This window comes from Microtus oregoni, unplaced genomic scaffold (assembly GCF_018167655.1).
Source record: "Microtus oregoni isolate MIOR12 unplaced genomic scaffold, Mior012 000046F_ref0000063, whole genome shotgun sequence".
NCBI classification, from domain to species: Eukaryota; Metazoa; Chordata; class Mammalia; order Rodentia; family Cricetidae; genus Microtus; species Microtus oregoni.
In genome coordinates, this window is record NW_024543220.1 from 14,290,184 (window position 1) to 14,316,094 (window position 25,911).

At 54.3% G+C, this 25,911-nt stretch overlaps 1 protein-coding gene across 2 annotated transcripts in view; it reads right to left on the reverse strand.

Moving 5' to 3' along the window:
* Nucleotides 1-5,851: 5,851 nt before the first annotated feature.
* Cpne5 (copine 5) overlaps nt 5,852-25,911 on the reverse strand; it is an 82,770-nt gene continuing 62,710 nt past the window's right edge. For both annotated transcript variants that reach the window (XM_041634688.1, XM_041634689.1), the window contains 11 exons: nt 23,767-23,808; nt 21,153-21,228; nt 17,404-17,457; nt 15,530-15,591; nt 11,270-11,316; nt 9,857-10,038; nt 9,405-9,532; nt 9,106-9,208; nt 8,335-8,392; nt 7,855-7,928; nt 5,852-7,189 (listed from right to left, as the gene is read on the reverse strand). In XM_041634688.1, the coding sequence (XP_041490622.1) occupies nt 6,971-7,189; nt 7,855-7,928; nt 8,335-8,392; nt 9,106-9,208; nt 9,405-9,532; nt 9,857-10,038; nt 11,270-11,316; nt 15,530-15,591; nt 17,404-17,457; nt 21,153-21,228; nt 23,767-23,808 (1,045 nt within the window). In that variant the 3' untranslated portion in view covers nt 5,852-6,970. The remainder of the gene's footprint in view (nt 7,190-7,854; nt 7,929-8,334; nt 8,393-9,105; nt 9,209-9,404; nt 9,533-9,856; nt 10,039-11,269; nt 11,317-15,529; nt 15,592-17,403; nt 17,458-21,152; nt 21,229-23,766; nt 23,809-25,911) is intronic.

Below are 25,911 nucleotides of genomic sequence, written 5' to 3' on the forward strand. Positions count from 1 at the left end.
TCCCCATGCTTCAAGCCAGCACCTTCTTTTTTTTTAAAGATTTATTTATTTATTATGTATACAATATTCTTTCTGCGTGTATGCCTGAAGGCCAGAAGAGGGCACCAGATCTCATTTCAGATGGTTGTGAGCCACCATGTGGTTGCTGGGAATTGAACTCAGGACCTTTGGAAGAGCAGGCAATGCTCTTAACCGCTGAGCCATCTCTCCAGCCCCAGCACCTTCTTTTGACCATTTAGGGAGGCCTCAGAGGCAGGAAGCTGGCACACAGGGCAGCCGGTGGTACCTGGCCAGGTTCAGAAGTTTCAAGCATCCGATGGCTCCAAAAATGGGGTTAGATGCCCTTAGATACCCATTCCACTCCAGCATGGATGCAGTGGCCCTAGCCACTGGGCTTGCTCTCTCCCTGGCTTCTCACTAGCTCTCCCTTACCTTGCTGCCTTCACCTTCTAGACCCTTCTTCTCGGGCAGCTCCAGGCAAGGGCACTCACGAGGGGGAGGGGCAGGTCTTGCCAAGCTGATGCTATCTCAGGGGTCCAATTTGACCCCTGAGAAGCTGGTGGGGGTGGTGAGCAGCCTCCGGACAGCCGGCTCAGCTTCCCTCAGGTTGGTTCCAGAAAAAGACATCTTTTAGAAACTTAACTTTGCATGCTGGGTCCACCGTGAGCCACAGAGCCCAGCTGTGTCAAGGAATATTATTTTCAGGTGTGTGACTTTTGGTTCGTTGCATTTCTTTGACTCTGTGAAGCTCTGTTGCTTTGCGTGTCTAAAACTCCTGATGGTCTAATAGTTGAACAGCCAGTAGCTTGGCAGGAGCAAGGATAGGTGGGGCTGGCAGACAAAAAACAGCAGGAGAAACGAGAAAGAGGAGCAAGAGAACAGGAGAAGAGGACATCAGGGGCCAGCCACCTTGGCCCCTGGAAGCTGTGTGGGAGTGGGAGATCCCTCTATCACAGCCCCTCGGCCCTCTCACAAGTGGCTTTTTGGAAAGGGAAGGGTTTACTTCATCTTATGTGTCCAGGTCATAGTCTGTCACACAGGGAAACGAGTGCAGAGCAGGTCAGAAAAGTGGCAAGGGCAGAGGAAGACATCTGACAGCTGGCTCTGGCCATTGCATGCTGGGACACGGGCACAAACACTGGAACACTTCCCTGTGTGTACCACACACATACATAAAGACAGGGAAAGACCGCAGGGCAGGAACCTGGAGGCAGGAACTGAAACAGAGGCCAAGGAGGGGTGGTGCCTTCTGATCTGACCTCCATGGAGTGCTCAGTTTGCCTTCTTAGAGCACCCAGGATCACCAGGCCAGGGGTGGCCCCACCCCCACCTCCCTCAGCAATCACCAATCAAGAAAATGCTTCACAGCCCTGCCACAGGCCAGTTTGGTGAGGCAGCATCTCAACTGAGGTTTCTTCTTCCAAAACGACTCTAGCTTGGGTCTCATTGATATAAAACTAGCCAGGAGAGACACCAAACAAGCTTCCAGGTCCCTGTTGAAGAGGCTTGAGGACCCCTCAGGCTGGCAGCAAGCTGGCAGGGGGAACCTGGCTCCCCTGACCCCAGTGTAGAGGGAGAGCCTCTGGCTAGGGCTGGTAGGAAATGGGGAAGGGGACGGCCTGGCTTAGCTTGTTGCTTCTGAACCCCCAGCACACGAAGTGGGGGAGCAGGGTGTGGCGTGTCACAGGTGTCGGTCCCAGGTTGCACCCAGAGGAAGGGAACATGCTGCAGCTTTGTGTCCCGCGTCCCTTGTCAGAGAGCTGCCCTGACCCAGCACAGGGATAGCTACTGTTGGCCTCTGGTTTATTTCCTGTCCTTACAGCCTAGGACACCGAGGCCAAGAAATGCTGTGGAACTTTCTCTTGTTCCCCAGTTCCTGAGTTGCAGAGGCAGGATTGGAATCTGGGTTGTGCATGCATGACACCTGGTTGGGTTGCCTCGAGGTCTGAAGTTCAGTGGCAAACAGAGCTGAGACGGATTTGAGTCGGCCATGACGGCCAAAGCCTGCAAGAGGGTTTCTGAGCACGTGCGTGTGCGCGCAACCTCTGGGCGTTCCTGAGATTGCCTCTAAGCTTGCAGGACCCTCCCTCCACACACTCAGGTTTATTATGTATATGAATGTGTATCAGTGTGGGCAGGTGTGCAGGAGTGTAGTGCCTGCAGATCAGAAGGGGCATCGGTTGGGTTCTCGGGAACTGAAGTTACAGGTGGTTGTGACATCTGATGTGGGTGCTTGGAGCTGAACTTGGGTCCTCTGGAAGAGCAATACATGTTCTTCACCACTGAGCCAAGTCTCCAACCTCACTTCTCTCTCTTCTTAATTCCAGGGCTTTATTGTACAGCAGGGAAGGTCTGGCACGCCTACCCCCAACCCTTTGTTATGAAAACCTTTCTCGTTTAATGTCCAAGGGAGTCACTGGGCCAGACTGTCCTTTGGCGGAAGATGTCTGTTAAGTGTTATAAATGCTGTGAACAGACAGACATACAGACAGCATGGCGGGGGTCCTGCCTTAGGGAGACAGGTATTCTGAGAGAGTTCAGTAGGCCCGCCAGGCAGAGTGTGGATCCCTTCTTATAGGTCTCAGAGGAAATCTGGGGGGCGGGGTGCCTCAGGTAGTCTGGCAGTCTTATTCCTGAGGGGCAGGGGTAGAAGGGGTAGAGGGACTTCTGGGGTAGGTATGCATGACGGAGGCTGTGGGGAGGTGAAGAGGGTGTGTCTCTCCCTGGAATTACAGGGGGTGCTGGGATGAACTGTGGGGACAGAAGAGGGGAGACTGCAGATGGTGTCACCAGAGCAGTGTCTGGCCTGGGGTTCAGAGTCCCAGTTCTGGAGCCTGTCACAGACTCACGGCCAGGTTAGCGAGGACGCCAGCTGGCAGCTGTGAGCCCATGTGTGGATGTCACTGATCAGCCCCTAACTTAAACCTGAAGTTTCCGGCAACCCCCTTTGTGATTTCCATGAGGATTTTTATGACAGTAGAACTAGAAAAACTTTTGAGCTTTCCTTCCTAAAACAAGAATACCATTATTTATAGAATTCACCCTCACGGCGCCGAATGCCAGTCTCTACGCAGGGTTGGCAGCCACCCAGAAGTGGCTCCACCTGGTCTTTTTGGGGTTCTACAGCCTTACCCTGCTGGAGGGGCTGCCGGCCAATGGGCTCCTACTGCTACTGGTAGCCTGGGGTCCTCGAGTTTCTCGCTTGCTCTTGGCACTGACCACCAGCCTTCTGGTGGGAAGCTGTCCGACCTGCTCGTCTCATCCTTTGTGGTACCTTCCCGGCTGCTGAGCCTCTTGCATCGGGGCTGGTGGCTGGCTGGGCCCTGCCGTCTGTGCCACCCGCCAGGCCGCCAACACAACCACAATGTTCTGCCCTTTCTGGGCAAGACTCAGGGTCATTTTCCAAAGTTTCAAAAGAGCAGTACTTCCTGGAGTAGCAGGAGGTATCTCGCCATGTCAGGGACCCCAGGACCTGGCAGGAGTCTGAGAGGACAGGCTGAGCCCAGAAAAGCTGAGCTTCAAGGCTGAGAGGAGGAGTCTTCCTCATCTAGAGCCTGCCTCTCCATTTTCTCATGGGGACACAGAGTGCCACAGGCTGCCACAAACAGCAGCCAGTGGAGTAGATGGTGACAGTCCAGGCTCCGTGCAAGAACTGTGAAGCTCAGACACCTGCGGGCTCCCAACCTTAGAGTTTTGTGATCTTGGGCCTCTGTGCCTCAGATGAGAATCTCCTCTTCACAGGGGGATTCCCAGGAGGAACCCACATGACGTGTGAGGAGGGGCAGGAGTTACCAAGATACCACCACCATCTCATGTTTACCAATTCTGGGCACTTGAGTAGATTAATGGGGGCCGGAAAGCTCACCACCCTGGGGTTCTTAGTCCTGCAGGCCAAGGGCAGGCTGCCCCAGCCAGGTAGAGTCCAAGGGAGCCCCTCACCTGCCTTGCCCGTCCCTGTACACCCTCTCCAGCTCTGTCCTACACACCCTCAGTCCCAGACAGGAACAAAAATAAAGTCCACGCTGGAGACGCGAGTCTGGGCTTGTGAATTACTGGGCCCTGCCCTTCCTTCTGTGTGGTTTCCAAGGCCGCGCCTTCCCGTTAGGGCCCACCTTTCTCTCTCTGACTCTTTAGATGTGGCCTCAGCTTCTGTGTTGGCGCTGGAACCAGGAAGGTTGTGTCCACTATCATTCTCAAGACGGCTTGTTTAACTTAACATTACCAGTTAAACACACACACACACACCAAGAGCAAGACAGGAGCGGGAGGGGAAACTCTTGGACTGTGTGGTCAAAAACCCAGGTCTATTGTGTTGAATCAAGTTAAACCAGTCCTTGCTATGGAACTTGTCAGGGCCTTGGGTGCCCCAAAGGGCACTGAGGCTATCCCAGAGGGACTCAGAGAAATCATCCGCCTCAGACTCTGTGCAGAACACACCTCGGGAAAGAACCCAGCAGAGAAGTCACACCACAAGGAAGATTCTTTCGGTGTTGTGTTCCCCCACCCCCACCCCAGAGGCAGCTGCTCTGTCTGGATTCCCCTGCTGGGCACCTATCTCTCCCCACACTTTCCCATGGCTGCTGGTTATGGAAACCTCCCTTCTCTCAGGCCATGACCCCACCCCAGGCCCACTCAGGGCGTCACGGGAGTTGCAGGGCATCTGATTACAGGGGCGGCTCTGAGTCAGCTCTAATTTACCATGAAGTCACCAGAAGCAAACAAGCCCCGGACCGGAGGATAATTAGTACTGAATGCCTCTGGGTACAGGCTCAGCATGGCTGCCCAGAGGGCTGATGGGACAGCATGCGTAGTTCGTGTGTATGTGTGTGGAAAGTCCTTATCCCCGCGATCCAGGCAGGTGATGGAGGGACCAAGAAAGATGTTTACTGTGTGCCCAAGTACACAGGGCCCTGGGTATGGCACACCATCAGGGTACACTCTGCTGGGCACACACCCCGGGGGTCACCCTGGATGAGCCAGAGTGCCCTTTAGTGCCACAGCTCCCAGCCCTTCCTGCTGGCGGGCACTGCTGCCCTGTGGGTGACTTAGCCCGGAGGGTGACGCTGGGGAGGGAGCCAAGGCCTCTGACCCCTGTAAAGGCTGGAACAGGTGCACAGCAGATATCTGTTAAGAGATGAGGAACTACGTGATTGAATGTGATAGGGATCCCGTGTTGGAGAGATTCAGGTCACGTGCTGGTTCTCTCACTTCCTCAATGGCTACATCTCTCCAGAACAAACGTCAGAGCCCTTGCCATGAACCACAAGGCCCTGTGCACTCTGGCCCCCTCCCTGATGTCAGCTCCTGTGTTCTCTTCCTTAACTCTCTCCTTGTCCCCCTTCACACACACCAGGCTGCTACCTCAGAGACTGTCCTTACCCCACTGCCCGAGCCCTGTGCACTCTGGCTCCCTCCCTGATGTCAGCTCCTGTGTTCTCTTCCTTAACTCTCTCCTTGTCCCCCTTCACACACATCAGGCTCCTACCTCAGAGACTGTCCTTACCCCACTGCCCAAGCCCAGTGCAGCCAGGTATCAGCATGGCTCCTGGCCACATCGCCCTGGGGCTCTCCTCAATCATCTGACTGTCTCATTTAAATATCTCTTCTGCTGTCTGATCCTTCATTCTCTCCCATTGCTGCAGACTCTTTCCACTGTCCGAAGCCAGGCTACAGACCTGAGTGTCTGCACACTGCTGTCCTTCCTGTCTTCCGGGATGTTTGTGAAGAGCATCCCCTGCCACACACTCCATGCCTCTCACAGGGTCATACAGAGCCATGGCTGAACCAAAGAACTGAGGTATCAGAGCGGCTGGGCCAGCGGCGGAGCTGTTTTCTAAGGAGATGGGACATGTTTCTACTAAAAGAACCAGTTTACTTCAGTTTAAGGCAATTTCCACATAGACAGTCTCAGACAGGCACAGGACCAGACAGCAGAAACACCACCATCATGCATGACAGAGGCGGGTGGGATGGGAGATGGTAGGCGGGGACCCCATGCGGCATAAGGGACACATGCAAGACCTGCCCCAGAGGGGTAACCTTAGGTGGAAAGTTCCTTACTACCTTCCCACGGCCGGGGCAGGAGCTCTGAAGGGCTGGGGTGTGGGTGACAGGATGCAACAGGGTAACCCCAGAGTCTAGATAGCCTGGGTGTGGACGGCGGTCATGAGGGGGGATGGGGAGGCTGGGTGTGGAATGGATGGACCCTCAGGATGGCTCAGGAAACGCTGGACCACCTGACCAATCCTGTCATCACGGAGGTGTGGACACTGAGGTCCAGAGAGCAGAGGCTGCGCTGGGTGGGGACAGGCTGGTGCTCAGGGCTCCTGGCCCCAGAGCCACTGAAGGGCAGAGAGGAGGCCAGACAGAGTACAGGGGCTGGCCCTGTGCCCTGCAGGTGAGTGGCCTCCCAGGTGAGCAGGAGACATCTCAATGCCACAAGCTACCTGTGACGGCTCCAGTGGGGCTGCAAATGTGCATCTAGAACATTCTAGCATACCACCAAGCCTTTGAGGACTGCGAAGGGACTGACTCTTCCCTAACGTGCCCCCATCACAGTCCCTGATGGCTCACAGGCTCTGCTCACAAACAGTGTCCCTAAGAAAGTCAATTACACATCCCTGGTAGCCCATCAACCTGGGGTTCCCTGGACACAGGACAGGGGATCTCAAGGGACCCGGGACACTAGACACTAGGGCAAGAGGAGAGGGGAGCTGGAGGAGGCCTGCAAGAATAGGGGAGTCTGGGACTATCCAACACAGGCTAGGGGAGTCTACTCAACCGCAGAATCTTATGTACCCCTTGTCTTCTACACCACCCCCAGTTCCCTGGATTTGGGTGGGAAATTGAGGCCAGGAAGTGGGGTGAGATCATGGACACCCCATCTCCTGCCAGCCCTCCAAGAAGAGTCTGAGAAGGCAACCACAAGGAAAGTGAGGTCTCAGCCTCCAGGCCCCTGGTCCTGCGAGTTTCAGATATGCGTGTGGAGGGGGGATTCAGAGGGTGAGTGGGCTGGGGACTGTGGGGGCGACTGAGCAGGTGCGGCGGGTGGTGGGCGTGGGCGGATGCCCTGTGCCTTCATGTAGGACACCAGCTGGTCGGGGATCTCGGCCAGCACATCCCGGGCCAGGCGGGCCATGCTCAACACGTGGTTGCCGGTACGGTCCACGTAGTCCCGGAAGGGCACGAACTGATAGGCAGGAAAGTGGGGTCAGGATGGGCATCTCTGGGTCTCCTCCCAGAGGACCCACTGTATCCAATCCCTGCTTCATGGGTTTCACCAAGGGCTGTCCCTTGCAGAGATACCCAAGGACTCCATGCAGAGATACTCACCCCCACTCATGACAGGTTCTAACACTGACCCAATCCCTTCATCTGAGACTCTAGTGATGCACAGAGGCATCAAAGGATGCTGGGAAAGCTTGATCCTGGCTTCCTTTCCTCTTACCAACCCTCTCTAGAGGGACCCCCTCTGTCTCCTAGGATCCTTTCTCCTCTAAGCCCACACCTAACCCACTATCTCCTCAGTGTTGTCCCCCTCTGGCTCCTTCCTGCCCTCCTCCTAAACACTAAGGACACTGCCTCCATCTTCAAGGGGTCTCCATGCCACTGGAAGGCCGCGTCGCACAGACTACTGAAATGTGTATGAGCACGGAGCCTTTTTGCAGGGCTTGGGTTCTGTGGGGGCATCATTCGGGTTAGAAGGCAGCTTCACGCAGGGCATGGCAGGGAGGGACCCTGGCTGAGGAGGGGATTCCAGGGTCTGTCCTTGGGGACTCTGCAAAGGGGCGCTGAGGCTGGCCTGGCTAGAGGCCTTCATATTTGATGCACTACAGTAAGCAGGGCCTGTTTCACCTGGACAATGTCCCGTTCAGCCAGTTTCCCCCGGGAGGAGATCCGTACGTCGTCACCGTCCAGCTCCACCATGGCTGTAGGGACAAGCAAGGGATGCATGTGTGTGACAAAGTATATCTGGCAGGACCTGCCCTCCAATCCCAGGTCAGTCTAGGGTCCTTGCCCTCACACCAGAGATGAGGAAACAGGCGGAGACAGACGGACGTGCAGCTAGGGCCGTTCCCCTCGTCCAGGCTCCTTGCCTGGATGGAGGAGTGGTACGGCCCCGATAATGAGGCTGAGGCATGCGTGTGAAGATGGACGCACCCTCTTGGGACACACAAACCCACCCAGACACGAGCTCTTGCTGGCGGGGACAGGATGCCATGGAGTTCTCAAGAGGACACACAAACCCACCCAGACACGAGCTCTTGCTGGCGGGGACAGGATGCCATGGAGTTCTGTGGGAAGAGACATCTGGGAAGGGGACACTGGACTCACCATCAAACTCAGCCTGGCCTACGCCGACAATGATGATGGACATAGGGAGTTTGGCAGCCTGGGAGAAGACAGGGGAGGGTAGAGTCCTAGGTGAGGGATAGGAAGGTGGGCCAAACCAAGAGAGGGCAGGGCATGGGGCAGGAAGGGATAATAAGGGTAGGGGACCCCAAGGAACCCCAAGGAAAAGGACAGGATAGGGAGAGAACTGCCAGATCAAGAGCAAGAGGAGAGTCTTTCAGGAGAGCTGGGTCTGCCTGACTCTGAGCCACCTCCTCAGGCACTGGGACTCCACCATGAGGGACCAGGGCAGCAGTGGCTGGAGCCACTTTTATAGGGAAACCATTGAACAGGGTTGGGGGAAAGCTTCCCTCATGTTGGGATCCCCTACCTCCTCTACATGACAGGCAAGCTGGGGCCTAGGGTGGGTGACTGAGGCAGCCATGGGCCCCCAGAGAATAGGGCCATCTGTGTGGCTCAGAGGTCTGGCCTCTCACAGATCCAGAGTTTCTTTTTATCTCCCAAACCCCTGTCTAGCACTGTCTCCTAGTCCTGCCAGACTCTGGCCAGCAACTAGAGGAATAAGGGAATTCAAAAGGGGCGAGGGGGCTTTAGGGAAACATTGTGGGGGTGGGGAAAGAATCCCCCAGTGTTTCTTTAAATGAGGCACCCCCACCCCACCAGGTTCTCCTAGGGGTGGGACAAGATGCTTCAGTCCGCTGAAACCGTGGTGTGTTTGTGTGAGAGAAAGCGACACCCCCATCCTCCACTCACGTTGACGATGGCCTCCTTCGTCTGCGCCATGTCGGAGATGACGCCATCAGTGATGATGAGCAGGACAGAATACTGGGAGCCATCCTGCACAGTGGCGGCATTCCTGTAGGGGTGGGGATAGGGACACAAAGAGGTGTGTCCTGGCGCCTCTGGCCCAGGCCCCCTGAACACGACTCCCAAACATTTTGTTAAGGGGGTCGAAGGGCATCTCCCTGGGCCTCTTGGTGAGCAGGTGGCATGGGATGCTCCGTTACACCCTCCAGCCATGCTTCCGGGGGGGTCAGCTGCCCCAGGCTCACCTGGCTACGTGGGTGACTACAGGGGCGAAGTTTGTGGGGCCGTAGAGCTGCACCGTGCGCAGGCTGCTGTGGTACGCCTCCAGGATGCCGTCAATGCCACAGCACGAGGGGTTCTCCTGGTTGCCATTCTGGGACAGAGAGGAGCCAGCTGAGCTCAAGTAGGCAGGACGGTGGCAAGGCAGGGCTGGGTCCAGGGAGGGGGGAGGGGCAGAGGCAGGGTTGGGCGCAGGGCTGGCCAGGGTGGAGGCAGAGGCAGGGCTGGCCCAGGAAGGCAGGGGGGAAGACAGGGCTGGGTTCGGGAGGGAGAGGCAGGGTATAGTTGCCTTTAGCTCAGACCCTAAGCCAAGTAGGTAGCCATGCCTATGGAGTTTACTCTGCAAGTATTTAGGCCAAGGCCAAGAATTAGAAACTCCCAGTCCCCTACTGCTCATTCCCAGCCTGGCACCTCCTACCAGTGGGAACTCATGTGACACCCTGCCGTCAGGAGGCAGCTTGGCCCCGAAGCCCAGGGCAGGGAACATCTTGTCGCTGTCGTAATGCTGGATGATCTCCCCGACGGCGGTCAGCGCCAGCGCATAAGCGTTCAGCTGGTAGGGGCTCATATAGTGCAGGGACGTGGACTGCGAGGGGTTCCCTGCAACACAAGACGTGGGGACATCTGCCAGACTGGACAGGGCATGTCCACGAGCACCACTGTTCATCCTTGAATCTTCCCTGTCACGCCCTCCACGCCATCCTGGTTCAGGAGTGACTGCCGAACCCTTGGAACACATTCAGAATCCCACTTCTTCCTCAAGGCCTTCACTGTCTGGTGCACAGGGCAGCAGTAACCCCCTCATGCCCACCCCATGCCCGCTTGCCCTGACCTGCCCTTACCTGCAGGCCACACTACACACTGGCCTGCCCACCCTGACTCCAAGGCCAGACCATCTGCTTGAAGGATCCTGAGCCCTCATCCCACCCAGACCACCCCAGAGCCCACCGAGCCACAGGATCCCCATGAATCTGGCCTCCCATCCTCCTTCCAGTCTGAGCTCCACAGTTGCGGCCTCTCCATGCTTCCTTGCACGGCCCTGGCGGTGTCTCTTTCTCTCCTCAACATTCACGAGGCTCGCCTCCTTGTCTCTCTTCTACGGCCACCGAACCAGTGTGGCCCTTCTCTAGTAGTGCCCGCCTACCTGAGTTCTCTTTCCCTTCCCCTGCCATGATGTCCCCATTGCCCGTCACCTCAAGCGGTCAGATTTCACTGATCCGCTTGTTACTGACGCCCCCCCACCCCCAGGCAGGACCAGCGTCTAGACCGCCCACCAGCTGCGTGATCTGAACTTTCAGTCTCCTCACTACAGATACTTCTGGAAATCAGGGGAGCTGCCCCATCCTAGTCACCTGCCTCTGCCTCCCAAGTGCTGGGATCAAAGGCGTGTGCAGCCCTCTTCATTCTAACTTTGGTTGTCTAGACATAGAAGCCTTCTCTGGTGGGCATTTTCCTCCGCACTGAAGCATTCCACCTCAGAAAGTAAACAGCTCACAGGGTACAGGAAGTCCCTGTTAAACTGTCTGCAAGCTGTGCAGGGTCCCAGCTTTCCTGGGCTGTCACCCACACTGAGATGGCTCTCATTAGCTTGTGCGTAGTAACCCCTGAACCATACTCCTGTAAGTAAGCCAGCAAACTCACATTGGACTTTGGTAATATCTGTACGTTGATCTGTTATTGGTTCCCTATCTGGGGGAGTAGATTTTTGCTTACATCTCCCAAGGATTAGTGCCACCCAACGGGAAGAGGAGGAGGTATGAGGGGCCTGGCTCATAGCCGAGTTGTCTACCACAGCCCAGAGAAGTCCGCCCCCCACTCCTGCCCCACTCACCATTGGAGGCGGTGAAGTCAATGGCCACGGTGAAGTTGATCTGTGTCCTAAAGAAGAGAAGACCTGGGGTCACCTGAGGAGGATGGGCCGTGGGCAGCGCTGGGCAAGGCAGTAAAAACTACTGGGCACCCATGTTTGTCAGGCATGTGGCCTTAGAGAAGCCACTGTGTGTGCATAATCTCTGCAAGGCTGGGACAGTTGCAACAGCCATGCCCCTCTGTGAGGCCTCTGTGAGGCCACTGCGAGCACTGGGGGGAGCTCTCCAGAACACACAGGGGCTGATTACGCTGTGTGGGCATGCACGGTTCTATGGGCGCCTTCCCTTCCTCTCTGAACCTGTGCCCAAGCGAGTGAGTAGGTGAGGCCAGGGCTACTGGGTTTCTGGTTAAAATCCAGAGTCAGATTAATTGTTAAAACATAACAAATGAGGAGACAAAACATACACTAAATATCTCTAGAAGGAAGACAATGACACCCACGATACTGTCTGGCTGAGCTTCCACAGCTTTCTGATAGATTTTTTTCTGTTTTTGTTTTGTTGTGTTTGGTTTGTTTGCTTAGTTTTTTTTTTTTTTTTTTTTTTTTTTTTGTGGATTTTTCGAGACAGGGTTTCTCTGTAGCTTTTTTGGTTCCTGTCCTGGAACTAGCTCTTGTAGACCAGGCTGGCCTCGAACTCACAGAGATCCGCCTGCCTCTGCCTCCCGAGTGCTGGGATTAAAGGCGTGCACCACCACCGCCCGGCTTGTTTGCTTAGTTTTTGAGAGGGGGTTTCACTAGGTAGTCCTGGATAGCCTGGAACTTGGTTTGTGGCCAGGATGGTCTTGAACTCACAGAAACCCTCCTTCCAGGAAGTGCTTGGATTAAAGGCATGTGCCACCATAGCCAATCTCTAAGCTCTCACAGAAAATACAGAAGACAGTTGTGTGTGTGTGTGGTGTGTGGTGTTAAATGACACCATAGGAGATACAGCCCGAGTCTATGAAAAACTGTATAGCATTACTATAAGAATCACAGTTGAGAACTTAGGCATCTATGGTTCCCTCCAGATCCCATAAGATGAAAACAGAATTAAGAGAGAAATACATCAATCAGTATTTGAATTTTGACTGGACTCTGCAATCAACCAATTTTAAAAAGTTTCAAAACAACCACTTGAAAACTGCCTCGCCTCTGGTATTAAGGAACTGTGAATTTTTCAGTGTTTGGGGTATTATTATGGACTGTGGTTCATTTTGTAATCACACAGTATGGCTATTAAGTTTAAACTTTTTTTTTTTTATTATGTGTGTGTGTGATTGTGCACTTGAGTGCAGTTGCTAGAAGAGACCAGAAGAGGGTGCCAGATCCCCTGGAGCAGGAGTCACAGGCTGCTAGGTGTCACTTCCTGTGGGCAGGAAGTACTCTTAACCACCCAGCCATCACTTTAACCCGTGTACTTTATGAAGGGAAAGTCCTGTATTCTAGAGCTACCTTCTGTAGGACCTCGGGAGGGATGAGGGCTGGGACCTACTTCATCACAAATGGTTAAGGAGATTAGACTCCGACTCTCTGGGCAAGGTCAATCAGAGTCTGGGAGGCTCCTGAGGCTCCCTTCTCAACGATACAGCATGTGTTAAAATTTTTCATAGTGAAGTTAGCCTGGAGGTTTCATGGCTGGCTGCTGTGGAATCCAGGCCAGATGTGGACAGAGTAAGACTGATGATTGCGCCTGGGTGGAGCCTCATCTTGTGATTCTCACACGGCTGTAAAACAGAGGGAGAGGATTCCAGGGCCCTCTCTCTGCAGTGATTCAACTGGGGCCCTCAGAATCTGCTTAACAAAAATCCTGGAGTCACAGGGGGGAAGGTACCTTGCCTGGGGACATAGAGAATGTAACAGGAGTCCTATTTCAACTGCATTTAGGAGAAGGTCCCTTTTAGAAATCCCAGTTCTCTTGCCACCTGATCAGTCAAGCTGCTGTCCATAAACTCTTTGTCCCTTGGGAAAGAGTAAGCACCTGGCCAGCAGGAGACAAGCCAAGTTTTATAGGCAGAGGGAGTCCCATCATTCTGCTAGCTGGAGGCAGAGCATCCCCTGGACTCCAGTCTTTAAGAGAAGAGCCACAAGAGAGCAAGAGCCTGGGCCCCTGAGTGGCTGTTTATATCACCGCCACACTCAGTACTACCAGATACTTGTTTGAAGCCTGTGGCTGGGGACTCCTTGCTATAGCAGTAGACTGTTTGATGGTATCTCTCCATGTGGAATAACAGCATCTCTGTTGGAGGAAGGGAGACACCTGGAGAGCAAAAGCCCTGATTCAGGGGCCATCCTTGGGAGGATGGCTCTGCTTTGCTGGACTATAGCTGAGGAACACTACTGGACTGTCTCTTCCAAAAACAGGGTGAGGGGAAAGGCTGGTGCTGTCCCTTAACTATTCTTCTATGCAAAGTCCTGAAAACATGGGGGAAGAAAGCAACGGTGGCACATGCCTTTAATCCCAGCTCTCAGGAGGCAGCAGGCAGACAGATCTCTGTGAGTTCGAGAACAACCTGGTCTACAAAACAAGTTCCAGGACAGCCAGGGCTGTTACACAGAGAAACTCTGTCTTGTAAAACAAAATAAAACAAAAACAAAAAAAAGGAAAGGAAAGGAAGAGAGAAAGAAAGAGAGAGAGAGAGAGAGAGAAAGAAAGAAAGAAAGAAAGAAAAGAAAAAAAAGCGGGCATTTTGGGACAACTCCCCGCAACAAAGTTGCTCCTGCCTCCTGGCCTCATCTGACAGGGACAAAGGCACCATCATTCTTACTCCTGGGCTCTGCAGGCAAGGAAAGGAAGCCAGGGTCCTCAGACGGACCCCTCTGTCAGTCTCCTGCTTGGACAAGCTCTCTATGCTTCCACAGCCCAGAGTCAGTTGTCTGGCTCAGACCCTCCAGAGAGTTCTTTCTAGGGGTCTGACCTGCAGGGTGCTCCAGCAGTCCCCTGCCTCTTCAGCTTCCATCTGTAGTTAGCCCCATGGGAACAACAGAGGCGGTGAGGATTACTAATTAGCCAGGAACAAAAGGAGCCAGGCCACCTTGCAGGTGGGTGCAAAATGGAGATAAGGCTTCACCCCACCCTCTATGTAAATTAGGCGTGCTATGCAAATGAGAGGGTAAACAAAATGAAGCTTGTTTCAAAATTGCCAGGTGCAGAGGAATATGAGGGCTAGAGGCTTAATGCTTAATGGAATAAAGAAGGGAGAATTTTTGGTTTGCAGATTCTTTTTTTCTTTTTGCATGCAAGGAAAGTGTTGTACCACTGAGCTGCACCCCCAGTTCTGCAGAGGAGGCGGTGATGGGGAAGGCTGCCAAGACAGGGGGTGGATCTACGCAGAGAGGGGCTAGAGGAGGCCTCTGGGAGCCCACAGGGAGGGTGCGTGTGTGCTCTCTGTAGGGCTCCTAACCTTGAGGCTGCAAGTTCAAGAGACGAAGGAGTTGTGTCATGGGAAAGCCAGCGATATCCCAGGACAGCTGTCTCTCCGTGCCCTGGAGACAGGGCAGCCGGTGCCTGCCAGGCTGGGATGCGCCCTGGGTAGCTGCCCTGCTTGTCTCCTCTTAGGCAGGTGCAGTCATTGCTTGCCTGCACCTGTGGGCTCTCAGCTGCCCACACACTGACCTGGCAGCTGCCTGCAGGGAGTGTGCCAGGGAGCCCCTCCTTGGAATCAGGCCATGCCTAGCAAGCTGTCAGCTGAGGCCTCCTGGCTGTTTTGCTGTGTTGGCCTGGAGGTCACCCCCTACAGTTCCTTCTGCTCTTTCGGCTGGGTGTTAGACACCTGCTGGCCCTGGGACTGTCCCCGAATCTCACTGTTCTTACAGGTCCCTGTTCCACACCCATCAGGAGCCCAGTGCTGGGAGGGACCTCAACTTTCACCCATCACAAGCCCTGTGCTGAGGACAGCCCTGATACCCACAGAGAGAACGTGACTCACCATAGTAACTCAGGAAAGCTAAGGCAAATGGACAGGAGCCTGCGGCCCCTGATGCCCTGCCTAGAGCACTTTCTACCTCCCACACCTTGGCTCTCTCAGTCACGGAGGCTCCACCACCCTTAGCCCCTCCCACCTCTACTCAGGGATTTGAACCCTGCCTCAGAATCCAGGAGTTGGCGGGGTTCTCAGCTCCAAGGCAGAGTCTGCCTACACTGGTGTCAGGCTCAGTTGGAGCCTCACGGTGTGTGCTGTGGTTACATGGTATGGAGCCCTGCCCTCTCCCGGGGCTGGGGAGACTGGGCCCTGTTTCCCTCACCCTCCTTTGATGTAGTCCAGGAAGGTGCTCTCTGACTCTACCGCGAAGGAAAGCAGTGTGACCTGGGAAAGAAAGAGGGTGTGGTTAGCGAAGAGCCCAGGATGGTCAGGATCTCACTGACGGGTGCTGGGTTCACCCTATGCTGTGGCTGTGGCAACCCCAGCAAGGACTCTCATCCCCATTTTACAGCCCAGGAAACGGAGGTTCCACGGATGCTGCCAGCATGTGGCAGTAAGGATATGAACCTGTCTGAATCCAGAATGTCTGTGACTTTCATACTGAGACAGGGTCTCCTGTAGCCCAGGCTGCCCTCAAACTGGCTAAGTAGCCCAGGATGACCTTGAGCTCCTGTTCCTCCTGCCTTACCACCTCCTGAGTGCTGGAGTTTGGTGGGCTTTAGAACCACACTTCATGGTGAGGCCAACCCTACTGCTGAAGCACAGGGCCCAGGTGAAGGGCCCAGCCATCCTCCAAGGGTGCCCTGGGAAAACCCGGTGGAGCCCTGGCCTGCAATGTGGAGGGCCGCCGAGTCTTCCAGATGTAGGCCCAGCCGCCTGTGCCTGTCTCTGGCTGTGCTACTCTCCGTCACCATCCTGTCTCTGTTCTCTTCTCCAGCCTTGCACACTTCTGGGGTGTAATTCACCCCTCTGCTACAAGACCCAGCGAGAACCCGGCTTTTTCCTACAGGTGTCCAGTCCCCAGAACCCCTCTTCTGGTGGAAGCCTCCTGCCTTCTGTCCCTCAGAGACTTTGGCAATGGCCTTGTCCATGTAGGCAGCCTATCACAAAGAGGACTGTCTGGGTCACGGAGAGGAGGGAGAGTGACCTGAAAGGAGGGGGCCCCGAAACCAAGGAGCCCCTGTTGGTGAGGATCTGGTTACTGTCCCAGCCCCTCAGCTTGGCTAGGCCAACTGTGACCAAGCTGATGTTCCCCAACCTGAAGAACGAGACAGAAGGTTTGTGTGCCGTGGCCCCAGAGAACCCCGCCCCAGAGAGCCCCGCCCCAGAGAGCCTCACCCAGGGGAACAGGGTGTGAAACACCTGAGAGCCACCGACCTCCTCCCAGGTGGCTCCCAGTCAACCAGAAACAGCCTACAATAGCACTTCATCCTTCACAGCCCACGAGATCCCATGCAGTCAAGGTAGAACCCGCACCAAAGACGCCAGAGCAAATAGGACTGACTTGTTCTTGAACAGCGCTGGGGCTCCGCCTCAGGGCCTTTGTGTGTGCTGTGTTCTCGAAGGCTGAGTCCCTTTCTTCGACATTCTCAATATTTGCTCTATTTGGTATCACTTCCCCTATACCGACTGCAATTCTTCACGGATGTGTGCACATCACACACACACACACTAATTAACCCTCTGCCTTCCCTATTACAAGTATCGGGGACCGGGGTCTGCCATCCCCTGGCTGTGTCACTTGTCCCCACAGCACTGCTGAGAGCCCAGTGCACAGTGGCTGAATTAATGTGGGAATGTCCAGCTGAGCAGCCCCCACAAGCCAAGGACCAGCGCTGACCCTGGCGGTAACAGTTGAGCAGGGGCAGGGCCTGCTGCCCACGCAGATGATGCGAATGAAAAGAGGTGCTCACTCACACCTGACTCCTGGCTGTGTAACCTGGCTGAGTCACTTCCCAGCCTGCGGCCTGGGCTCCTCTCCGCACAGACGCCAGCATCGTCAGTATCGGCCTTGCACAGAGCCCAGTGTCTGGGGATTCCCCACAAGCACACCAGCTTTTCCTTCTGCAGAGCCCCCCAGACTGATGGCTCCCTGATCCCCACTCACCTGGGACAGACACCTGAGTGCCGCTGCCTACTGAGATTGGGGTGGGGTGGTGGGGGACTGTGGGGGAGGCAAAGTAGGGGGCTACTCACTGTGCCAGAATTCACGTATTTCTTTTTCTTCATTTTCTTTTTTGGGTTTATCACCTATAGGGGAAAGTTAAGTCAGGGAAGGTTCAGGGCTCCCACCAGCCCTGGGTGTGACTTGGGCACCAGCCCAGCAGGGTACCGGGTGTGACTGCAGCTGGAAGGGCTTTCTTTGCCAGGCCTTGTGGGATGCTGGAAGCTGGGAGTCGTCGCTAACCCTGTGTCCCAGGATTCAACACACTGGGCCAGTTTCTTTAGCTTTGTCTTCCAAGGCCCTCAAACCCGCCCAGAGCAGCTGTGTGTTGCAAGACAGCTCTGCCCACGCCTGCCTGTGCCCGGCTGAGCTGCTCTGTCACCCCACACACCTGTCTTGCCTCAGCCTTGCCTTCCCCATTCTTCTTGGGGCTCCCACTCAGGGATATCCTGAGCTCTGAGCCTGGCTCTGGGCTGCCATCCTGGCCCACAGTGGGACACTTCCAAACAAGATCTGCTCCTCCTCCCGTGCTGCCCCCTCCTCCCCACGCGGTAGGCTCAGTAATGACTTGGGATGAACTCCGCTCTCCACTAGTGACAGCCAGTGACACCCCTGATATTTGGTCAAGTCTGTAGATGTTGTCACCACTTGGGGAGAGAGTGGAAGGTCAGGATGCTGCCCCTCAGCCATGACCCATGACCAATGCTGGGGAACCCCTGGGGCCAGGAGGAGGGCCATCTTGTCCTGGTGAGCCACATGACACTCTCTGTCCCCATGCTCAACAGAGGAAGTTTGGGCTTTCTCTGGATTCTCAACAGAGCAGGGCAGTTCCCACCCACGCGGTCACCTGTTGGCTTCTTCAGAATGCATGCCCCTCCCCTGCATGGCTCATGCCACCTTTGGTTGGGGGCTTTCAATATGTCTCTTTGTTTGTTTGGTTGGTTTTTTTTTCCGAGTCAGGGTTTCTCTGTCTTTGGAACCTGTCCTGGAACTCGCTCTGTAGACCAGGCTGGCCTTGAATTCACAGAGATTCACCTGCCTCTGCCTCCCAAGTGCTGGGATTCATCGGCCAGCTCCTTTGACTGCAGTGTGCTTGGTCTAACTAGAACTGATACCCACAGAGATGGCGGGTGATTCGCTCAAGGTCACACAGCCACCTGGGTAGACACAGGATTATAAACCAGTGTCTAGGCTAGCGATGCATTCATACAGGGCTGTCGTCTGGTGAATGACTGACAGGCGGGACTGAGGTCAAGTCTGAGAAGCTGAATCACCGGGAAGTGCCTCTCTAGCCACGGAGCAACGCTCTCCTACTGCACCATAGGGTCCCGGCTACCCAGATGGACAGACAGTTGCGGCCTCTACACTGCACTACAGTGTTTGACCAAGTGGAACCAAGTGTGTTCCGCGGTCTCCCTTCAGCAGAGGGGAAGGAGATGGGACTTGGGGTGTGAATTTCTTTATATTACCCCTTTGTTTCATTTTATTTTGCTTTCTGTTTTTGAGACAGGGTCTCACCATGCTGCCCAGGCTAGCCTTGAACTCACATTCCTCCTGCCTCAGCGTCCCGAGTGGTGGGACCATACAGACACACCACCAGGTCTGACACATTTCTTTGAAGCCTTCTGCATTACCTTTAAATGAACACGTAGTCACATTTCTGTTCTCTGACGCGTCTCGTTTACGTTAAAGAAACAGTTGGCGTCAGATCTGAATGGATAATGAGTTGGCCCCTGTCTGCTTTGAGGGCTCCGGGGATTTCCCAGAACCTCCTCTCTAGCCAGTACGAGTGACTGCCAGGTACCACACAGGGCCAGAGCGCCCCCTAGGGACACTATCAGGAACTGGCCCGCTCCAGCAGGCTATTTCCCAGGTTTGAAATCAGCTTGCCTGTGCCCCAGGCTACTGCGAGTGCAGAATAAAAGACCCCACCCCTGAGGACCTCGTGGTCTTGGAAGGGCCCCAGGCACAGCATGGGGGAGGGGCGGTGTGTGGGTAGAGACTTACAAAGGAGGAGATGACTTCCTGGAGGGAGCATTTGAGAAGGTCTCCAGGGACTACAGATATTGTGGCAGAGGGGGGACCTTGGGGGACAGCTACAAAACTGAGGTTATGTGAAGGACAACAGCCTCAGAGGGTAGAAGTGACTGACAGCCGGAAGCAAGGCAGCTCACCGCTCAGAGACAGGCATGAAGCCCGTCTCTGTCCAGTGGGCTCAGCTGTGGTGAAGCCGAGCTATTCAGACAGGCTGGAGGCCGCAGCAGCTTGGTCAGTTACCTCGCAGCACAGCTCCCCATGGAGACCTGCCGTGACTTTAAAGCTGGCACAGTAGAGAGTGGGGATGTGGAAGGGGCACCTCGCCTGTGGACCATGCCCAGAGCGTTCTGGTCACTGAGAAGGATGGAGGAACCACAAAACTACAGCAAAGCCCACACTGTGGAGAGAATGGTGGCGGACTGAGGTTGGTGAGCTCAGGAGGAAGATGGTAATGTTGGTGATGACCCTGAGGGCTTGGAGACTTAAGGCCTCTCTCTCTTGCAGATGGCGGGAGGAGGGCAGTGTTTGAAGAGGCCTAGCTGGTGAGTCAGCCCTTAGCGGGGGCTGGATCCAGGGAAGTGCCCGCACACCGCTGGCCTAGTAGTAGGTCCCTCCAAGGTGGCTTCAGGGTTGGACGTGAGGTGCTGACTGCTGAGAGCTTTCTTTCACAGTCTTGATGCTAGCAAGGCCTTCCTGAGCTCACTTAGCCTCCTAGCAACACACACCCCTGGGGTTCAGAGCTGCCTGTGGGGCTGCGGAAGCTGTTTTTCTCAGGCTGGCTTTTCCATCCAGAGATGGCAAGGTTGCTTCCCATGTGGCAGCTCGCATCTCCTTGGTGGCAAGGAAGCAATGATCAATGACTGACTGCAGGAACGAGCCCATGCTCGTTTTTTACTATCTATGCTTCCGATTCTCATTTTGCTTAAAATCTCCCAGCCAGTCAGATGGTGGTGGCTCATGCCTTTAATCCCAGCACTAGGGATGCAGAGGCAGGTGGATCTCTGTGAGTTGGAGGTCAGCTGGTCTACAGAGTTCCAGGACAGCCAAGGCTACACAGAGAAACCCTGTCTTGAAAAACAAACAAACAAAAAAGATCTCCTAGCCAATGGAGGTCAAACTCCAAGAGTTCACCTCTCCATCCACTTTGCTGAGACCCTCCTCAGAGGAGGTAGATTTTGCCTTGCCTCGTTTGGGGGACTCAGGCAGCCTAGAGCAATGCATGGTGCTAGTGTTCTTCCCCAAGCCGTAGCCGTGGTGGCTGGAGGGGATGGCTCAGCAGTTAAGACCTCTGGCTGCTCCTCCAGAGAAACTACAAACTGAAGATACGGGGCCACTCTAAAGTCAGAATCTCAGGTCTTGGCTCACGGCCTCCTTTTTCTTCCCAATGCTCGGGACTGACCCTGAAGGCTCTTCCTATGGTGTGTGTGTGTGTGTGTGTGTGTGTGTGTGTGTGTGTCTACGTCTACTGAACTACTCCTCCAACCCCCAGACTTCCTTACTGCCCCCTCCCTGGTGAGGAGTGTTCTGTAGGGGGTGGTGTAGCTCAAGGACTTGGAAGTCAGGGTTAGCTTTGTGTGGAGGTGTGTGTGGTGTATGGGGTGTGTGTCTGGGGGGGCTCTGTGAAATGGGAACATGAAACTCACCTTGTGAGACAACATGGAAGTCCCCAGCTCAGAGCTCCCAAGTCCTTGCTGTCATAACCTGGACCCCCTATGAGAGGAGACCCCATCCCGGTGCAGCTCACCTCATAGATGTTGAACTGACTCTGGCCCCGAGCCAGCTCTCGGTAGCTGGTGGTGAACTCCCCAATGAAGTCGTGGCTGCAAAGGAAGAGACTGCTGAGCCTGGAGGCCCAGGCTAGGAAAGCCTTAACTCATCCTGGCCTCTCCCGCAGCCTGCCCCTGCCCCCATTCTGCCAGGGCCTCCAATCCAAGTCACAGAGAGCCCAGTGTGGGAAGGGAACTCTCTGTTACTCATGGACCAAGAGAGCCACTTGGCAGAAGACAGGATCCTGGAGGAAGGAGATGCAGGATTGCTTGGGTTCTTACTTAAACGAGTTAGCAAGAAAGGGCATTTGGGGACAGTCACTGCGGAGTGAACGTTGGATGGCAGTCTTGCATTACCGCTCTATGTCAGGTGGGATAATGGCATTCACAGTTACGTGGGGGAAATGTGCTTATTTTATAGACATGTCTAATGAAATATTTAGGGGTAAAGCCACGATGGAATTTCCTTTAAATTACATTAGTAAAATATAGATAAGGCAAACAGTGAAATTTAACAATTGTCAGATTCAGATGATGGATTAAAGGCATTCATTACCTCCTCCCTGCGGAGACAGGTTTCCATTAACACAGCCTCGCTATGGAGCTCTGGCTGGCCTGAAACTTTCTAATGTAGACCAGGCTAGCCTAGTTCCACTTGCCAATGCCTCCTGAGTGCTGGGCCACACCTTTATTATATAAAAATTTGTTGTTTTTATTTATTTCAATTTTGGGCTTTTGGAGATGTAGTTTTATGTATCCCAGTTTGGTTGTGCAGCCAATGATGACTTTGAACTCCTGATCCCTGTCTCTACTTCCAGAGTGCTGGGATGACAGGGATGGCCACTCTGTGTCACTAATGGCCACTGTCTTGTTATTTTATTCATTTGGTGATATCTCCCCATTGTATTGCCCAGGTTGGTCTCAAGCTTCAATCCTCCCACCTAAGACTCCTGAATTGTGGGGATTAGAGGTCCACGAGGGCACTTTCCCGACCTTCCTTGGGTGTTGGGATGGAACCCTGGGGCTTGAACATCTTAGACCAGGGCTCTGTCTCTGAGCTACACGCTCTACTCGGCCGTCCGCTAACATTACATTCAGCCAGGTGGCAGGGGTCTTCTCCATTAAACACATCAAGACCTTCCACAAAACAGCCCTCCTTCCTGCCCTGAGTCCTTGCTAGAATGCAGCGCTTAGCAGTCTAGCTGGGGTGTCCTCCGGCTGGAGCACCCGTGTCCCTGAAGCCATGCCCTGCTGTGAGCTCACAGTAGTTTTTGTTTGTTTTGATTTTTTTAAGTTATACAAAGTAGTGGATTTCATTATGGCACTATCATAGATATATACACTTTAGTTTGGGGGGGTTGTTTAATTCTACTGGTTGTGTGTGTGTGTGTGTGTGTGTGTGTGCGTGTGCTTGAACCACAAGTGAATATGGAGGTCAAAGGGCAACTTTGCGGAGCTGGTTCTGTCTGCCTTTATGTGGGTTTCCTGGATTGAACTCAGGTGTCAGGCTTGTGCTGTGGGTACCTTTGCCCACTGAACCATCTGCCAGCCCTGGGAGCTGATTTATTTAGTTTTAGTACAGGATGGTGCTCAGGGTCTCGCAGATGCTAAGCTATGGCACCACCATTGAGCTACACCCCCAGCCCCACAGTGTTGACCACAGACTCACAACTATCGGCCTTCTGGGGATGGTAAGTGGATGGGAGGACCCTGTAGCCCCCGGTGGCTGGCCCTAGTTCCCAGGCAAAGGAGATATATGGAAGATGTCTATAAAGGAACAGGGCAAATTGGGCTAGAAGTGTGACGGAGCTGATCCTGTTGGCTGGAAGGGACGGGAAAGGTGGGGGCGGGCACCACCTTTTATAATACGAACAGCCCCATCCACAGCCCATATCAGATCTGGGAGACGCCAACTGTGACCACCCTTTGGGAGTGCCCCAGCATGGACTAGCCACAAGAAGCCAGGCTACGTCCATATTTGGCTCCACAAACAAGTGGGAGACAGCGAGGGTTCTGGATTCCTGCTCTTGTCCTGTCTAGAAATTGCCAGCCACACTTACCCCTCTGTCCCCAAACAGAAGTCCCCCTCCTGCAGGCCAGATCCAGCCCTCCTTAGGCACTTGCCTAGTCCTTCCTGTGCCTCAGAACACCCCGCTGTCGCTGTCCCTACAGTGATTCTCTTCGACCTCTGTCTACTCTCTAAGTTTGCAGTGACCCTTGCTAGACTGTGGGACATCTCTGGGCATCCAGCGTATCCTCTACAGCCTGGCCTTCCTCAGCGCCTAGCCACACGGAGAAAGGAGGCGCTCACGAATGTTCAGTGTTCAACATGAGTGTTTCAGGGCATCCCCATTCTTCATGTGAGGAAGGTGCAGGCATGGGCTGGCTCCTGGCAGCCACATGGGGGAAAGGAGGGCTCTCAGGTACCCTGCCCCGCAGGACCTGCACAGACCTAAGCTACCGGGGTGGCAGGCCTTCCTGCGTGGATTCTGGCCACTCATTCCCAGGAGTACCCAGATGGGCCTGGCTCAGTTTCCCCAGAGCTCCTAGGTCTACTCACCTTCCTTAGCACCTTTCGGCCCCCGCTCTTACCTGCCATCACGATCCCAGTCGTAAACCTCCACCTTGATGGTCCTAGAAAACAAACAGAGAACCCTGGGTAGGATGGGTCTGAGGACAGCCGGGCCAGGAGGGATGCACGCAGGCACTCCCTCCACATTCTGAGCCTGTGTGGAAAGAAAGCAACCCAAGAGAGTCCAGGAACCCATCTTGAGACCTTTAAGCAAAGATCTTAGGGCCGAAGGCCACCAAGAGCTATGGTGGGCCATCTTGAGATCTCGAGGACTGGCTGAAGTGGCCTCAGGCCTCTGTTTACCCATCCTCTTGGCTTCCCTGGATGGAGCAGAAGCCTTGGCAGGAAGCCAAACTGGGCATTTACCTGTGGCAGGGCCATGAGGGGGCAGCTCTCACAATGAGGCAGGGAAGCATCTATTAGAGAGGGTCATAAGACAGTTTGGCGGGGAGAATCATGAATGCAGGGGTGTGGGTGATGAAGAGCCAGCCCCAACCCTGCAGGTCAAGGCAGGACCCGTGGGCCCTGAGCTCCCCACCCCTGAGAAACAGTGTGATTTTCTTCACATTCTAGCCCAGGCTGCTTTAATTAGTTTGTTTTGACTCCTAAGCATGGGGCTGGGTTTTAAGAGCCCATCTTATTTTTAGCAGTGTTCCCATAGCAACAGGCTAGTGGACCAGAAGCAGGAGGAGGGAGGTGGAGGGTTGCCGGTTAACCCTTGTGCGTCTGCTCTGTCCTCTGGGATGCCCAGGCACGTGGGAGCTGCCAGGAAGCACCTACAGGGTCTAGGGCAGGTGAGAGAGGCCCGGAAGCAGGGGTGTCTGGTCTTGAGCTCCACCTGGGACGCACAAAGCAGTTTGAACTGGTTTCTCTTCTAGTAACATCTATCCCACCCGTGGTGTGGTCCATCTTGGCCCTGCCAGAAGTCGGCCTGGGAGTTCTGAAGCTCCCAGAAGGGGGCACTGTCTCCTTTCAGATGAATATTTTCAGGCTCCGTGTGAGGGTGGGAGGGCAGGGTGCAGATTCATAGAATGGGGCAGAAGAAAGTTCCAGAATAGAACCCTGGGATGCCTGGAAGGTTATGCAGGGGCTAGCTTTCTGTAAATAAAATATGAAGCAGCTATCGAAGCATGGTTTAGATGTGTCCTTTTCTTTCTTATCTTACGAAAACAAACGCTATGGTTCCTTGAGCCAGATTATTACATGGAAGTATAGACTGATGTCAGCACGCCTGAGCTTCTGAAGGTGCTGGAAAGAGGCCAGATGTGACACTGGTGTCTTCGACTTGGACGCTGGACTCACCTGTGGGGCCTTGGGGTGGTATTCCTCCCAAGCCACAAGCCCTGACTGTAAAATGGAGACAGTAAGGGCCTCACAGAATAAACAGCTTGCTCTCTGTGTGTGTGATGGTAGTGGTGGGGTCTAGAAAATTCCTCATTTTCATCTAACCATGCATGAATGCCTTTTCATATGAAATTTACTTAAAGCTGGGCAGTGGTGGTGCTCGCTTTTAATCCCAACACTCAGGAGACAGAGACAGGCTGATCTCTTGAGTTTGAGGACAGCCTGGTCTACAGAGGGAGCTACACAGAGAAACCTGGATTGGAAAAGGAAAAAAGGGAAGGAGAGAGGGAGAGAGAGAGGAAATGAGAAAGGGAGAGAAAGAGAAGGAAAAGAAAGAAAGAAAGAAAGAAAGAAAGAAACTTAAATCAGGACATTTGAGGAGCCTGGGCTCCTAGACTTTGCAATTTCTGGTTCCCAATTGACAAGGCTGGAAGTGACCTCAGTGGTATCTAAGTCTGGCCTCTTGGCCAGAGTTCACACAGCCCGCCATTCTCAAAGCTTGAGGTTTTGGAGGGACACTGGTGACTGGTGGCCTGTGCTGATGGCCTCCACTTCATTTCCACAGGATGAAGCAGAGCCCTAAGGGTACAACACTGTGAATGTCCAGAGCCACCCAGCTGTGAAGACAAGTACAGGTCCCTGCCTTCCAGCCCCGCCTGTGAGGCTGAAGGGAGCCTCCCTGCTTGGCTAGTTATAGCTACCATTTTCTTAGTCTCCCAGCTCATCACAGAGACCTTCAGAGACTGGTAAGGGAAACCTCTCCTCTGGCCACCAGCCTCTTGGGAGATTAGGTAAGTGACAACCACATGTCAGAAGCTATC